Here is an 18,213-nt window from a genome sequence, read left to right as displayed (position 1 = left end):
CACTTAGGTTACTTTTCTTATCTCTTCCCGGGCTTTAAATTCCCACTCTTACATTTAAAATTCACCTGTAAAGTGAGAGCCCATGAAACTCTGTGCCCCACACCCCACCCCAGTAGCAGCAGAACCACAGGCCCATTGTGCTCCATCCCTCTCGCCATGTGCCCGGCATCCCTGGTATGCTCCAGGGCCTGTAAGTATGAAACCTTTTTTCTTCACAGTTTCCTATTGGTTGTTGCTAAAAGGGGTCTTTCAATCGTAATGAAACCCACGAGAGTCTGTCCAGTTGTAACATTGGTTTAGAAAGACAAGATGTCTGTGGGAAGCTCTCGAGGCCAGGTGAGTGCCCCCAGGCATTTCTAGCTGATGGCATTGCTATCACTAGGCCAGAATGCATTGTGATACTACATAACCACAGCTACAAGATCACTAAGTGATAGGAATTTTTTAGCTATATTATAATCTTATGAGATTCCCTCTATATGCAGTTTATCTTTGACCGAAATGTTCTTATGGGTAAAGAAGCACAGTAAGAGATAGGACTTTAAAGAAATTGGGAGTGACATGAATACTGTGCCAAAGTGTCCATGTTTTATTCTGGAGCAGTAGCGAACTACTGAAGAGCTTTAAATGGGTGACTGAAATGGCCAAAGTTGTGCTTAAAAATGTATCTGGGGGTGATTTGTTGAATGACTGACTGATTGATGAAGAGAATGCAGATAAAAACCTAATTACTAGGTTGGTAGTAATCTAGGGAAGAGACAAGAGAACGAAATGTTAAATCAAGCTATGCTTAGAGACTGCAATGTGCTAATGAGCCCTACGGCCAGGTCATGAGGAAACCTGCAGAACACAGGAAGATTTCTGCTAGGATTGCTAACAGCCCATTTCCCCACACTGTAAAGGGAAAATGGAAAAACAGACTCTTTAAGTGGCACCCTGCAAAGAATAAAATAATTTATTTCCTATGGCCAAAATCATGGGGAATTTATGAGTTAAAGGCTGGGAACTGCCAGCAGGCCTTTTGAGCTACATATTCTTAACCTTTTTTCACTAGTACTCATCTTTTCTCATGGTATGCCATATCAAAGGAAAATGGGTAAACAAAGTCTTTAAGCTGTAATTCACAGAAACTAAAGAATGATTTGTAAACTGAATTCCCCAACACTCAGGTCCCTCTTGTTAATGGAACAAAAGAGGTCCATTTCCCTGGGCACGAGTTAAAGAGATACCTGCAGTTCTGCAGCAAGGAAAGTAAGGATTTAGTTCAGTAAGTTGAAGTTCCAGAGATGTAGGTGAGCTAGTCCTCTCAAAAACCTGGCTCCCTGTGTGTCTGGGGAGTACAGATTATACTGGGAAAATCAGTCATTATGGGAGTTCGGGTAATTGGTCATTGTGTTCAGTTCTGGAATCAGCCTGGAGCTATCCTTTCTGGTCCCCTGGTCTCCTGGCCCCCTGGCCCCCTGGCCTGTGGAGTTGTTGTTCTGCCTAGATGGGCCTGGGGCTGAAACACATCTAAAGCTATGATGTTAACCTTAGTGTAACCAAAACTTATTGTCCCCATGACTATAGACCTGAGTCTTTTATGTCCTAAGGCTTAATGATTAAAAAAACAGCATACAGGGAGGGAGGGTGGAAAAAGGAAATAAGTCTAATGCCATTATCTCGTCAAAACCAGCTTGAATCAGAAAAAAACTATATTAAAGAAATGAAATGAAGTTTGTGTGTGGTTACACTCTCAGTGTCTTTCTCTTGGTTCCTCTCAGTGCCTTTACTCTGTCTCTCTCACTATCCCCGTCTCTATTGCTTCTGTCCCTCTGAGTCTCTCTTAGGCTCTCTCACTCTCTGCCTCCAAGAGCAGACCATGCTCTGTCCGTGGAGCGTTACCCCTTCTCTAATAAACTTTCTTTTTGACTCAGACTTTAGGGAGCATTTGAATTCTTTCTTGGCGCTCAGCCAAGAACCCTCTTCTCTCTTCTTGCAGGGCTTGAGTTTCCCCTCACTCTGGTAATGTTCCCTGTCCTATATCAGTATTATTCTTTTAATAAACATTTATTCAGCACCTATTGAATACCTGACTTGGGTGCTACAGCAATAAATGAGACTCAGACTTTGTGTTCAGTAATCTTGCAGGCTATAAAGGTAAACGATCAAATAAACAGGCAAAAATTCTAAAATAAAAGTATTCTGTGTGTGCACGGGTTGCTATGAGTCCTGACCCCAGTCTAGAGTTAGGGTACAGATGATGTTTTAGAACAGAAAGAGTTCATCTACCAGGTGGTAGCAGAGCCAAACACTAAACACCTAGAATTGCAGGGGAGAAATATTGACTATTTTATTGATGAATGGCACCATTCAGAAGAATGGGAAGCTCATGCTGAAAAGCTCGTACTCTCCAATGGTGTGTAGGGTGCAGATTATACAGGGCAAAATCACAGAATTTCATTGGTTAGGAGTTTAGAATTGTGTTGGGAGCTGATTGGTTGGAGGTGAGGTAAAAGTAAGAAATCATTTCTTCAGGTCTTAAGGACAATTCTGAGGTCTTTTCCATAGTCCCTGTGTCTAGTGTCATGGGAAAGTAGCCGAGGTGTCTTTCCACCTTAGGGCTGAAACATAACTTAGGTCAAGATGTTATCTTGAGCCTGCCATCTTGACCATAACTTAGGTCAAGATGTTATCTTGAGCATGTCAAGACCTCTTAGTCAGGTTGGAGCTATTGTCTTCTGCTGCCTGGGCATTGCTGATTATCTGGGGGAAAGTCTAGAACTCTAAAGGTGTGTGTGTGTGTGTGTGTGCGTGTAGAGAGAGAGAGATGATTTCTAGAGCTAGGATTTAAAACTAAATTTAATCAAAGTCATAAGGATCCTTAGTTTCAATGACAAGGGAATTGGATCAATCAAGGAGGTTCTTGGGGGGAAGTATCATCTTCGCTGAGCCCTGAAGGTGAAGAGATGGCAAAAAGACACCAGGGATGTAGCAAATGCAAAGTCCTAGAGGTGATATGATACTCTGAATTACAAATAATTCAGAATGGTGAAGCTATAGGTTGTCGAGGATTGGGCTGGGAAAGATGGAGAGGTGAGGAGGGGAAGGCTGGTGTGTTGGAGTGGGGAGAGGCACAACACGAGGTTGAAAAGGGAAGTAGGAGGCAAGTGTGATACTCTGGGGAGAGGACCAGGACCTGATGGGGCAATGGAGATTTAAAAAAAAAAACAAAAAACACACACACACACAAAATGAGAATCCCTGCTAAAGTAGAATCTATGTAACTTAATATAGACTCATTTACCTGGCAAAATGTACTAAATCTCTCCTACATGCCAGAGGCCTACTGAGATGCCTACAACCATAACATCATCATTACCTTCATCAAATAGCTTTCAATCTAATGTGAATTTTTTTTTTTCACATTGACTCTGATATTAAGTGTCATGTTCTGCCAGCTGAGTTATGTTGACCCTACTCTGGAAGTTATGAGAAGGGAAAGATGCTGAAGGATCATCTTTATCTGCGTAGTTTTGTATTTGGGTGACTAGGAAAATAGCAGTGTCATTAACTAGGTTATTTCTATTTATAGTCTCTCCCAATAATTGGATTCTATGGCTCAGCAGTGATAAAAGGAAGCTTGCAGAACTTGACTTTTAAACCAAAGGACCAAAGTACGTACCACACTCATGAGAGATACCTGAGTCAGAGAATAAGAAATGCACAATACCTGAGAGACAGCATAGCGCAGGAGTAAAGGTAAGGATTATAAGGATAGTGAGGCATGAATTAGCTTCTCCACTGATTGTGTGAAAAACTTAGTTTCTCTCTGCCTCTAACTTCCCATCTGTAAAATGAGGAAAAAATAGTAACTAGTTTAAAAGTTCGTTGTGAGGATTAAATAAATTAATTCTTGTGAAGCATCAATACATATGCATGCCATATCGTAGGCACTCATCTGAAAGGTGACACTGTCAGTTCACAGCAGGGTACCAGGACAAGAAAATGAGAAAACTTTCTAGGTTTTCTTCATTTGGGGCTTGCATCTTAAGGTTGTAGTAAGCACAAAATAGCATTCTATAATTGTGCATTCCGTTGCATATTCAAATACTTAGATTAAGTATAAAAAGCCCTTCTCAAATGAAGTATATTTTAATTGGAGATTAAACCACCATAACCAACCACAGATTATGAAGCAACATTATTTGAGGAACTATTACTATTTTTTGTGACAGTAGCTGGTTGCCAAAATAATCCTTTTGATTGGAGCCCACAGCTAATGAGCCCAGAGTCAAGGCCACAACTTCTGCCTTGATCCTTTACCTATTCCATGTTCTAATGTCACTGAGGCCGGCTCATCACGAGGGGCTCTGGGACAAAGGCAGCTCATTAGTGTGGTTAGATAGATCAAGCCCATTTGGACCACCACCAGAGACAATTTGGAATGCTTGCCCACTTGGACCACCTGGCATCTTCCCATGGAGAGGACAGCTATTTGACGTGTGCTGCTAGGTAAAGAAAGCATGCCGAGTGAAAAAGAGAATTCAGGCAAAAAATTATTTTACCTAATGTAACTAGAATTCAAGCTCTGAGAGGTAATAAATTTTTACCTTTTTTTAAAACTGTATTTCTAGCACTTAAAATTTAGTGATTAGTACATAATAGGCTCAATACATATTTTATTAAATGAATAGATGGTGATACTTCTTATCAGGGATTTTACTTTCTATACTGTCACAGAGGAAGCACATTCCAACAGGCTGCCCAGGAAAAATAGGAGTGGGCACACAACCAGCCAGAAAGACTACAGAGGTGTTTTAGGTTCAGGTGGGCAAGTGGTCTAATCCTGAGAAGTCAAATATGGATGGAAGGATTGGGTAGGTGCTGATTCCACAGCAAATTCTGAGGTCCAGAAGCTCAAGAATAGCTTGAGTGAGCAATGGTGGTAAATTCAGCACAGGTGTCTGAGAATACTCTCTCTCTCTCTGCCTGCTGGACAGAAATAATAATCATAAGCAGAGGGGACCAGGAACCTTGGCCCAGGTGAAGCACTGAGTAAACACAATAAGATGGCCTCTCATACAGAAAAGAAGCTAAATCTTAGAGCAGTGGAGGCAAGGCCTTTGCAACTCAGTCTGCATTTTTCAGAGGGTTTATGCAGATTCATTATGATACTATGAGGCTTGTGATAGCATGGAGGAAGCCAGCTCCCTATAATAGTGGTAAGGTTGAGTTATATGCATGTGTGTGTGTGTGTGTGTGTGTGTGTGTGTGTGTGGATAATACTTAGGAAGAAAGTATATGACACTGACAGAAGTAGGAAGAGGCTTAGATTTCTTAAGTATCTAGCAGGAGTCAGGCCCTATGCCAAGACATTTATGCATATTACCTCATCAATTTCCCATAGCAACACTGTTATAAGTATTATTAACCCAATTTTACAAACGAGGAATCTGAGTTTCAGAGATGTTCTGTACTTGCCTGAAGTCACACTGCTGATTAGTGTCAGGAAAAGAATTGAAACTCAAGAAACTGAGGTGCAGGGAATTTGTATCACTTGACTAAGCATTCAGCCGAAATACACATTTCATCTTTTCTGGGTACCAGCACACTGAGCAGAACATGCTTCTAGCTTTCGGCAGCGAATGACTATTACTCGCAGAAGCTACAGCAGTTACACAGCTGGTGGACTGAGTCAGACAGTGACTTCCCACAAGCTCTTACTGCCCTTGCTTGAATCCAGTTGCAATTATTCCTGGAGAATTATTCAGGCAGTATTTGAAGTTGCATTACAAATGAACAAACTAATTATCAAGTATGTTCCCAAATCATTGATTTTATTTCTTGGCATCAAAGCAATTTGATTTCAAGCTTTCTTCATTTCCAGCAAATTCTTTCCAGCTCTCTCCTCCATTAGTCAGCTGACTATCACCCTTGCATCCTTCCGTCAGCTCATAAAGTTAACACAACTAAAATTGGATAAAGTTTTTCCAGGGCTGGAGAATTTTCTCTCAACACAAAGCTTACAGCCCCACTGGACTGTCTCCATTACAACAAAACAAAAACTTGATTATGCCTTACATATTCTACCATGTTAATTATTTTTACTCTCCAAGTAATATATGTAACAAAAAATGAAAATAATCACCCAGAGATAACCAGTGTCAGCATAGTGTGTACTCTTCCAGACCTCTTCCTTGCCTTACGCACACTTGAGTGTATTTTACAGTGCTCATTGCGGCTGGTATTCTCATCAGTGTGTCCAGCTGCCAGCCTGGGTTTTAAAGAGTCTAGGGTAAGGTTACTTGGGATGGCCTCATTTATGTGTTGTGCTTCCTTAGTTGCTATAACTCAGTGCTGGCAGAGTGGGGGGAAGGAAGGTACTCAGTTCCCTTCTTGCATGTCCCAATTTTTCTTCCTTTCAGCTCTTTGCTCCAGAAAGCCGCCAGCCAACACTCCTTCCCACTTGCCTCATGCCCCAAACTTGAACTTCATTTCCCCAAAATAACCCACTTCATTACCTGTACTATAAAATGGACCAGTTTTCACTTTATTACTGAAAACCTTGCAGGGTGCTGATCAGTAAGCAGATCTCCTATGGAATCCAGACAGGGTTCGTGGGTACGTGCTGCTTCCAGGATGTGCTAGGAGTGGTAAAGTGTGCAAGAGTCTAAGGAATTTACATTTCCACCAGGGCTAGCTTACTTCATAAACATTCATTGAGCACCTATAGGGTCTCAGACAGAATGTTTGCTGCTGGTCATACAATAATAAATCAAGAAGTCTTTATGTTCCCCTGAGAAAAACAGATATGTACATACTTAAAAAAAAGAGGAATTCTCAGTGAGTCAGTCACGTAAGCACAGAAAAAGGACACTGAGCCAAACCTGGGTGTCCAGGGAAAGCATCTGAGAAGAAATGATAGATGAGTTAAGTTTTGAGGTTGAGCAATAGCCAGGTGAAAGACAGTCAGGGAAGTTATTAGAGGTAAAGAAGACATCAAGAGCAAAGGGTAGGGAAGAGATGTGTCATTCTTGTTCACTTTCGTATCCCTACTATTAACAACGTCTGGCACATAGCAAGTGTTCAATAAATTCTTGCTTTTTAAAAAAAATAGTATCATAGTAACATAACAGTAACTATAGTCACTGTGCTCTATATCATATCCTCATGGCTTATTTTATAACTGGAATAAATTCTCGTTGAATGAACAATGAGAGGAGACAGGAGTAGCGGGAGTTGGAATGGTCAGAGCAGGCTGAGTCGAGTGAAGACAGGTTGAGAGAGCCTGGAAGGTGTCCGAGCATTGCTGAGGGCATAAAGGAGGGCTGAAGAGTGTGTTGTGGGATCAGGAGAGCTGCGAGATTGCAACACAGGGTTTATATGTTATAGAGGGAAAAATTGTAATTTTGTGCTTTGAAGACATTGAATGCCCCCCAAAAAAGAGGGGCTATATATTTTTTTCCTTCAGTTAAGCATTTTTTATATTTCTAAAATATTTTATAATCAAGTAAAATAATCTAATGTTAGAATTAGATCATTATAGCTGATATTAAGTGACTACTTGACCACTTACTAGGTCATAGACACTCTGCTAAGTGCCTTCTATGTATTATTTTATTGGCCTTCTCAAAAATTCTTTGAGTTAAGTACTCTTCCTGTCTTAAAGATGAGAATATCAAGTCTCAGAGACTTTGATGAGTTGCCCCAGGTAATGTAATACATGATAGAACGGTGAATTGATTCCAGCAGTCTCTCCAGAACCTGTATTTACAACTGAGGTTTTAGAAAGTCATTCCAGTATGATGGCCAAAGAGAGGAAAGATGATAGACGTGTTTAGAGGGTACAGATGACCATTGCCATTCGTTTCCTTTGTGCTGACAGCATTAGCAGTGAAGAGTTCATTCTTTGATATTCCTTTTTTTTGATGACGGACTTGCAAAGTGCAAAGGACTTGAGAGTTCCAGAAAGGAGAGCATTAATATTGGTCAAGCATCTACTATGTTCCAGGAATACAGAGTCTCACTCAATGCTTATAGTTCTATGAGGTATACCCTATAATTTTCAGTTTTTAGCTTCAGTCAACTGAAGGTCGGAGATGTCCAGCAACTTGACAGATGTCTCTCAGCTAGCAAGTGGCATAAGCAAGATTTGTACCCATGATTCTAATGCCAGGATTCATGCACATTCACTATATTGGGCTGTCTCTTGGAATCAGCCGGTTATACTGGTTTTAAACCCAGCTTTGCCATTTGTTTAACACGCCAGGGACTCTCCCATTCTCTCTTTTTTTTAATTTGGAAATTAGAGTGACAGTAATGTCTTTTTCTAATTCTTGAGGTACTTATTTAAGACAATGTTTCTGAAAGTACTTTGTAAATTGTAAACAGCATCCTCAATGTCACCCTGAATGGGTGGCATCTTATACAAATTCATTTTACAATTCCATACTCATGATTTTCCTAGATTGTGGTCTGTGGTCCCAGTCTGACTTGCTCAGAGAGCTTAAGGAATATCTAATAATACACTTATCTCTTCTATGTGATCCTGGCCTCCCCTAGGTCTTGGGCCTAGTCCAGAGTTTTAGGAGAGAAAGCATGCATTTCCTACTATGCTGCATTTCCAGCATTTCAGTTAACAGATGGAGGGCAGCACTGAGCTAGAGTAAGTTCTCTCCTGATTATTTAAATCATCAGTTCTTTAAAAAGGATCTTAAGAGCCATTAAATATTCATGAAAGCATCCTTCTTGGCAGCTCCTCCACTGTAGGTAATTACAGAGGGTTTAAAATATCTGACGTTGCTTGGAAGCACACAGAGCTCTGTCAGCTGCAAGCAGACAGCTGATTTGTAATTTAATTAACATCCTGGCTTGTCCTGTTCTTTGTGGCAAAAAGCGGGAAAGTATTTCCTTTCATTTGTGAGTTTTGTTTCAAAAAATTCAAATGGAACACCTGGGAGAGCTTTTCATCTCTTACATCAGTCCTGTTACTTGCATCCTGTTCTAACTCTCCCTGCCCCAAATTCCTCTTTCAAGTGTTCTTTGGGCCAGCTGTACTGCTGATGGTGGGTCATTTTTTTGAAGGGTAACTTCGCTTGGGGAGATTTGTGTGCCATCAGCTGTCAGTGAGCTTCTACCCACTGTTATTGGGCCTTTGAGTAATGGGTTTTGAGGAGAGATTTGGCTACAGACTACTTGACTCATTCGTGAACATTGACAGAGCCTGTTATGTACAAGCGACAGGCACCAGAGGGCAGCAGTGAACCACGCTGGCAGAGTACCTGGCCCTCGTGGAGGGTTCAGTCCAATGAGGGAGGCAGACATTGAGTGATCACAGAAATAAGTGTAAAATAAAACATGATGAGTTTTAAGAAAAGTAAGTAGAGGGTGCCCTGAAATCCTGTGAGGCAGGGAGCAGTTTGGTGGGAGAAGAGAAGCCAGTAGGTCTCCTTGAAAATTAAGTGTGGTGTGGTTTATCTTTTTTTGTCCTCTCATTTTCCTCCTATTAACACCTCTCACACCCAGATTGCAACGTACATGTCACTATTCTGGACTAATTAATTGGGATAGCAGCCAGAAAGGATGAGAGGGGAAAAAGAACCCTGCTTCAGTCAAAGTAGCATTCAGAGAATTTATTTCGAATCAAAGAAATGCATATAAATACTGATCTGATTACTGAATTAACCACTCTTTACCTTCTTTTTTCTCTTTTTGAGCCATATTTTCTTTCCAGAGGGAGAGGCAGTGAGTTGGAGAGAGGATGCAATAGGTATAGTAATTGGGATGGGTCACAGGTCACAGACAGACTAAGACATCATGGAAAAAGGATAGAGCTGGAAAGAGAGCTGTATGACTATATACTGCACAAGCTTCCAGTAGATAAAATTCCTAAAAAGAAATATCAGAGTGTTTACACAAACGATATTCTTTAAAATGAGATGGTGCCTGGCCGGGCCTGGATGAGCTTTCTCTATTGTGGAAGTTAAACTGACAATCTTGAGAGGAAATAAAAACCCTTTCATTTCTATGTAGTTAATTTTTCCAGATAGCTTTTTTTACTCTTATTTTTCTCTGTTTTCTGAGCTGCAGTCACTTCTTCTTTATGGATCTTTGCAAGTCTATTGTTTATTTAATTTTCTAACCAATATCATGCTTCTCCTAAAATGTATGCTTCTGCCAAAGCATGTTTTTGAAACTAAGAGGCTTCCTTCAGCAGCAGCCAGTCAGGTCTGTTTGGCTGGCGTTCTGGCCTGACCACTCTGCAGGAGATAAGGGTAAATGGCAGGGGCCCTGCCCTCAAAGGACTTAGATTACACAAGGGGATGAGACTCCACTCCACGGAGAATGCCATTTGTCAATGTTGTTAACAAAAGCAGTGGAACGAAGAGATTTTGAGCCTGTCCAAAATGTTAGGCTTTGTGTAAGAAACTGTAATCATTCCTTAAGTTTGTCCCTACTTCATAATGTTGGTTTAAGCTTTAAATGGGATACTTTTTAAAACCCTCTTAGAAAAGTGTTTGTGGATGGTATTCACTGTTATGTATTATAATATTACTTACCTCTGAAGAGCACACAAACATGTTCTGGTTCTCCTGGAGTTTCTGTGTTTTGAGTTTTCTCTCCCTCCCCAACTCCTACTCCCCGCTCACTAGAACAGTGCCAACTTCTGCTGCAAGGGGGAAGCAGAGGACTTTTTCTGTAGAAACAGGAAAAGACCCAGATTTTTACTTATGAGGCCTTGAAAGATTTGTTACTTCTCCCTCAATTATCATGCACTGGGCCAGCGCAGCACCATCTTACAGACTGTGCAAGAGACCCTCCTGTGATGGATTAGATGCAAGTAGGCTCCTGTGTTTGAATTCTGGGTAACTCAGGATGGTTGTGACTCACACAGGCACCAGCAGAATGTAGTGAGCAGAATCTGGTCAGACTTCCTAACCTTTGTCCATCCATATAGGCGCCCTGGGTAGAAGAGGAGTATGGGAATGATTGTATGCAGGTTCAGCTGGGAGGGCTTTTTGATCCGTATGCCATACTGTTGCTCGGATTATTTAAATTTAGGTCAGTTAAAGTCCTATGTATTTTACTGTGTCAGTCTTCAGTGGGGCACTGGAGATGAATAGGACCCCGTCTCTGCTCATTTGGCACTTGAAGGCAAGGGGGAGAGATAGGCACATGGACAGGTCATTGCAGTGGCCATCCTTTTAACCTTAGCAGTCAAAGAGATGACGCCTTGTCTGATTCAAGTTTAATCCCCCACTCCCAGGCTCCTTCATCAGGCCTGAAAAAAGTTTGCCTGATGAAGGAGCCTGGGAGTGGGGGATTAAATTTTGGAAGGGTGAAGGGGATAGCATTCCAGAAGTCCTGAATGAAATGAGTTTCCCTAAAGACAGGAGAACATGAATAGTACATTGACTTTCCCTGTCTTCTGCCTCACTGCCATCAGAGCTGGGAGAGAAAGTATAATCTGTTTATACAAGTTCTTTTGCTCTGGAGTCCCCTCCCATGGACCCACCTGAAGAGAGGAAAAGAGGAAAGCACATATTTCAAAACAGAGATCCTCTTCAAATGGCCCTCCTTTTACACGCAATAACAGACCCCAAAAGCTGCCAAGAATGGCATTAGTACCTAATAGACAAGACCTATAAAGAGAGATGATCAGAATTGCCCAGAACATTAGAGCCGATTCTTAAATCTGGGTGTGACTTCTGTGGAGTTGTTTAATCTCTCTTGGTAGGTAACTATTCAGGATTTTCAAAATTATGTTTTATTGTATTTCCTGAAGATAAAGTTGGTCTCGAGATCTTTGGGTCCTAACCAGGTTAGAAGAATATTTAAGTGCTTTAACTCTAGAGTCAGACTAACGTGTTTGAATCCTGGTTTGCTACTCATGAGGTGTGTAAGCTTGGGGAAAAAAATGCCTAACTCTCCAAGCCTCAGATGAGAGAATAACAACACCTATCTTTCAGGTACAATGATACAATGATGCATATAAAGCATTTAGCATAGTTTCTGGCACAATAAGTATAACTACTATTATTGGTTTTCATGTTGGCATGAATGTTAGGATTAGTATTTCTGATAACATTAATATTAGTTTAGTATTACAAAGAAAAAAATCGTTTTTGGTCCAGCCAAAGTTGAATCCAAGCAGAGATTCTGCTGTGCCCCATCAGGGAGATTTGTCTGGAGGCTTACATTTGAGTTAAATGTGTTACTTATTTCTCGCTAGTTCTTGTCACTTCTTGCAGAAAACTGGAAACCAAAAAAAAAAAAAAAAAGCGGGAGGAGACACAGCTGGTTGGCACCAGGGAGAGTATTGTTTAAGTCTTCTGGATGGTTCCCTATTGTCTACAATAGATAGCAGGATGTCTTTCAGCCTTGTCTCTTGCCATGCTCTCCCACACATCCCAACCTCCATCCAGATCCTACGTCAGGTTCACCTGAAGTAGACCTAAAATGAGTATTAGTATGAGCATGATTTATGGAGGGCACTTCCCAAGAGAAGCCCTTCAGGAGTGAGGTCAGCATCAAGTAGTTCTGCAAGAATGTGAGTTTAGATGCAGTCTAGCTTTAGGTTGATCCTATCAGGTGCTTTGAAATGTAATTTGCACCCCAGAATTTGTTTCACTTTGAGGTGTGGGAGTTGAGAGTTCTGGCATATCTCCCAGTCAGCGTCTAAGAGAGGAGGAGGCTTCAATCACCCCAGGGCAAACTTTCTGAGAAGTATGCAGTCGAGTGTGTGAAAAGGATTTCCAAGGATTTGGGGAGGGAGACAAATGCACCTGCTAATATCCATTTCAATATCTTGCTGTTCCCTTAAAATGTCATCCTCTCTTACCATTTATCTCCTCTACACATTATTGTCTTTTCTTAGAATAGCCCTTACCTCTTTTTATTATCTTTCTAGATCCTGTTTCAAACTGGTAAGTTTGACCCATTTCTGCTCCCACAGAACTCTGTACTTACGGTCGTTATCACTATGTATCATGACTTTGCTGCATATATGTATAACTTACTTAATAACTTATGATCTTCCTGAGGTCAAGAACTGATTCTTATTCAGTTTACATTCTTAGCATATATTACTGAAGGAATGATGAGGAGGGAAATATACAATACTTAAGGATCTGATGTTCTTTAAGATCATGTCAAGCAAATGATGTGGTTGACTTTTTGCATTATGATCCTGAGCTCGTGATGTTTTGCAATGAAACAGGTTGTATTTGGCAGCTAAAATACCTCTGTAGCTTAAGCAGCTGATACCCATTTCATCCATTTGTTCAATTGTCATTTGGAACTTTATTTAACAAATACTTATTGAGCATATGTGCCAGGCATTTGGCTAAGGCCTAGCAATATGAGGATAAACAAGACCTAAATGACCCTAATCCTCACAAATCTTATAGCCCAATGTAAAAGCAAACAAAACAAAAAAAAGTATAGAACCGTATAGCAAGATAAAAGTTGTGACTGGGGAAGCTATAAGAATACCTACAAAATCTCAGACTTGCAGTTCACAAACGCTTCCTAAAATGGAATGTAAAGGTTGAGGCCTAAAGGATCAATGAATGTTAAAATCAACAGTTCTTCTAATAAAATATTAATTGATTGGTTTTAAAGTCTAATTTTAATTTAAAGCCTTATCAGTCTTTGAAATGCATCTTAAATTTATAAAAATAATTAACTTAAAATAAATTCTTTGTGATACCACATAAGTTCAACTAAGTTTATTTCCTGTGTTCTGATAGTTATTTACCTCACAAATTCAGTGAGATGTACATTTTTATAAATGAAATCTTTCTCCAAACCAGCTGAATCCTACTGTAGAAATCCTTGAGAAGCCACAGTAATCATTTTAACTTTGCAAAATTTTACTTTGGGTGCCTTTGGATTTTTATGTTTCAGACTCTTACGAGTAACATGACTATGGCTTTACATATGTTAAATTTTAAAAAGCTTAAAAGTTTCCTCAAAAACCTAAAAATTGAATTACCATATGATCTAGCAATTCTACTTCTGGATGTCTTTCCAAAAGACTTGAAAGCAAAGTTCTGAAAGGATACTGGTATGCACATGCTCACAGCAGCATCCTTCACAATAGCCAAGAGGTAGGAACAACCAAACTGCCTGTTAACAGATGAATGAGTAAACAGAATGTGGTATATAGATATGATGGAATATTATTCATCCTTTAAAAAGAAATAAATTCTAACACATGCTATAACATGGATGAAGCACTAGCACATAATGCTAATTGAAATAAACCAGCAATAAGAAGACAAATACTGTATGATTCCACTGATATAAGGTATCTCGAGTAGTCAGATTCATAGAAATAGAAAGTAGAATGGTGGTTGCCAGGGGCTGGGGGAGGGTAAAATGGGAAGTTTTTGTTTAATGGGTAAAGAGTTTTAGTTTTGCAAGATGAAAAAGTTCTGGAGATCAGTTACATACCAATGTGAATATATTTAGTATTACTGAACCGTACATTTAAAAATATTAAGATGGTAAATTTTATGATATGTGTATATTACCACAGTTAATAAGAGTTTTAAAAATGGAAGTAATGGTTTTTTATATGTACTCTACAATCCCGAAATGGATGAGAGTGGTGAGATAAAAGAGTTTAGAAGTAATAGGGGCTCAGGTCATGTAGTGGTGTTAGGGGGTGGCTTATGGCAGGATAAGGAAGGTAGAGTTGTGCAATGTGGACTTTGGGATCCACAAAGGGTTTTAAAAAGAAGAACTTTATCAGTTTGTGATTCAGAAAGTTCCCTGGTGCAGTGCAGAGGATGGACGGGGAAGGGGCAAACTCCGCGGTAGTCTAGCGAGTCCAGAAGATGTTGCTGTGGTCCAGCTGAGAGCTGAAGAGAATCCGAATGCGGGTAGAGTAGTGGGTAGGTTACTGGTCGTGGGGGATGAGGACAGAGTAGACTAAAGAATTATTTAAGATATAAATTAGGCAGACTCAGTGATTTATTAAGTTGGCAGATGGTGGGTGTGGGCGACAGAGCGGATCGAGTCTGACTGACTCCTACTCTTCTGGCTCGGATGACTACATAGATGGTAGTGTTTCTCTGAGAGACAGTGGACGAGGGGGAAGAGGTGTGGAGGGTAGATGGGCTGAGAGCCAGAGACACTAAAATGGGCATGTGTATCGCATTATTCCACTCCCAATGAACACACAAGTGATCAAGAATGAACATTAAGCTCGACCCATGTTTTTCAGGCAGATTACCTTGCCAAATTATTCACAGGATTACGAAAAACAGAAGTATGGTATTTTCCAGTTTATAGAAATGTTCTGACCTCATTTTGTGATCTGCTCTCATTGAAGTGTTTTCTGCTAAGCTGCTGATTGAGTTATCAGACTTGTGTTTCATCTTCTCATGGGAGTTGGGGAGAAATTGATGATAGGTGAAAGGATTCAGATTTAAATCATCCCAGCTCTGATGCTCACTTGTTGGATGACCTTGGACAAGTCTCTTAACCACTCTCAGTGTTAGTTTTTTCATAAGTAGAATGAAGCATCATAGGTAAGAAGAATTGCAATGGAAGAAATAGATGAGAGTCCTTTGCAAACTATAGTCGAGATATTGTTAGCTGTAATTTTTGTTTTCAAACTAATAGTAAGCTAGGAAAATGGCAGAAAACTTCTCTGAAAAATACAAATAATGATAATCGACTTTTGAGTAAAAGTGGACAACAGATTGAATTGTCAACCCTGGGTGTTTCTTCTTATTACTGTCAGATTATGAGTCAGAGACTGATAGTTTATGGCCAAAAAATTATATTTTTTGCCCTAAAAATGAAGGAAATATAGGCATGATTTCGAAGGAAGACATGTTAGTAACCTGACATGAAAAGAAGTAACCATTGATGATAACAATAATGGGGTACTGGGATGAAGTTAAACATCACAGTTAAGCTTGTGATGGGGTTATGATGATGTCTGGGCCCCTGCCCCTAATACCCCTGTACCATTCACAGGGAACAAAGGCAAAGGAAGGCAAACTAACGTTTTACTAGCTGGGTTGTGAGTGGTGTGTAAACTTGTTTGGCGAAGTGACTGATGGTATTTAATGTGACCAACACCATTTTACAGCCATCTTCAGAAGCAAGCTGACCACAAGTTAACATGGGAGAGAAGGCCCGTGTCACCTGAAAAGAATATTCTTGAATAGATAAGTGGTCCCATTAAGTTGTTTACTGCTTTGTATTAAAGAGCTCTTAACAAGCACATCCGTGCTCCCCACTCTGTTGTTATAAGCCACCTGTTTTAGCATGGTGCTACTTGGCTATACATAATAAGCTCTACCTCTTTTGGGTGAGGAGATCTAGCACCTTGGGGCTGCCCAAGTCCTTGATTTTATGTGTAAGTTCTCTTAATAAACTCGATGCACCTCTGGAGTTGTCAGCCTCTTTCTTAGGTCTCTCAGCCCCAGGAAATTTCCCCAATAAGAATATTCCCTGTTTACCTTCACCAATACTCTTGAAACAATGAGACTCAAATAAGACAGCTTCAAAGGAAAAGTTATGGTACAAGTATGGACAAAGCAAAGAGAGAAAGACAGGAAGCCAAGGTCAAGGCTGAAGATGGAGATTGACCCCATGGCCAGGGCTATGCTTCCTCAGACCATTCCTTATCCTGATCCTTTTCTTTCTCTACCAGCTTCCTTTGGTCTGCTTGGAAGACTCAAAGGACGGCCTTTGCCAGAGGCTGCTCTTACTATTACAGGCACGTTGACGGAAGATGATAAAGAAAAGAAAAAAAAAAAGGATCATTCACTGTCAACCTTCCATAGCTTTTAAACAAAGATAGTACTTTGTCAAGCAGAAACGAGTCATCAGCATTGGTCAGGATCGATGGTTGGTTCACTTTTGCTCGCACTTAACCTGGTTTATGGCGACCACTCAAAGAGTCTGCAGCAAAGACTTTGGTGAGATCAACAATAGGTACACATTGGGTCCTGTAAATAAAGTTAGCATATGAAGTTCAGAATGTACTCTTTGCAAACACTAATGCTTTTTTTCTTTCTTGTCTTTTTTCCCAGAAGTATCGATATCAAGATGAGGACGCTCCACATGATCATTCCTTACCTCGACTAACCCATGAAGTAAGAGGCCCTGAACTTGTGCATGTATCAGAAAAGAACCTGTCTCAAATAGAAAATGTCCACGGATACGTCTTGCAGTCTCACATCTCTCCTCTGAAGGTCAGTTTGATTGTTAGAGCTGGCAGCAGTGGTTGTCTGCATTGTTAAGTGAGATATTTACTGGCCTGACTAAATGAGGCTCTTTCAAAACACTACAGTGGCCATGGTTGCCAAAGGATTTTTCTGTAGTTTAGAGGGTTACCTGGAATACCGAGCACAGGTTAGTTGTTCTTATGGTTGTTTGAATGTCTGGAAAATCCTTTAGGTGCTGAGAATGGGCTGAGGAAAGAGCCAGGGGTGAAAAATTGAAAGGGAAAATAAGCTGTCCAGATATTTAAAAAGCTCAGGAGTACATCAAGGTTTTGTTCAGATTCTTTCTTTCCATCTCCATTCCTGGTCCCAGATAAAATAATGGAAGTAAATACAACATGATGATACCTAGTGATTGCCTTACCATGTAGACTGAAAAGGAAAATATGTGAGTTGGCTCATTAACACTTATATTTTATACTGTATTTCTTTCTATTTGGTGTTATACTTTTCCAACACTTTCCACCTTTTTTCTTTACTTTTAAACAATTTCTTATAAATGGTATTTTGACAAGAAGTGATGGTTAATGAGAGTGAGGATTTTCTGTGCTCCTTCATTGCAAATTACTCTGCTGTTTTCTTTGCTGATGCTATAGGATTTTGTGCTTTGGATAAAAATTTATAACTGTTGATGAAAGTTAAAGAAAAATGGAACTAGAGTCAATGATATGATAGAAGAAAATTGAAATGAAAAACAAAACTATCAAATAACCTAGGTTACTGCTAAAATATGTTTTTGTTTTGTTAGCCAGAACATTCACATCATCAGCACTTCCATATGGCTGTTTCACAATAAAAAATATAGCCATAATGGTGGCCCTGATGTTTTCTGGAACCTTATTATACCTTCCAAAATATCAAAGTAGGACTAACTTATGTTCAGTATAATTCCAAAATCTGGTACATTTGAAATACTCTGGAATTCTAAAATGTGTTATCAAATAAACTAGCTCTAGTTACCACCAATTAATTAACATATTAG

The 18,213-nt window shown here is 40.0% G+C and overlaps 1 protein-coding gene across 2 annotated transcripts in view; it reads left to right on the top strand.

Moving 5' to 3' along the window:
- The window catches only part of DLG2 (discs large MAGUK scaffold protein 2), a 1,673,246-nt gene that overhangs the window by 803,202 nt on the left and 851,831 nt on the right, over positions 1-18,213 (top strand). For both annotated transcript variants that reach the window (XM_039848192.1, XM_039848194.1), the window contains one exon: positions 17,040-17,201. In XM_039848192.1, coding sequence (XP_039704126.1) covers positions 17,040-17,201 — 162 coding nt within the window. The remainder of the gene's footprint in view (positions 1-17,039; positions 17,202-18,213) is intronic.

This window comes from Pteropus medius, unplaced genomic scaffold (assembly GCF_902729225.1).
Source record: "Pteropus medius unplaced genomic scaffold, Ma_sr-lr_union100, whole genome shotgun sequence".
NCBI lineage: Eukaryota > Metazoa > Chordata > Mammalia > Chiroptera > Pteropodidae > Pteropus > Pteropus medius.
The sequence above is the reverse complement of the archived record's forward strand: the minus strand, read 5'-3'. Positions and strand labels throughout refer to the sequence as shown.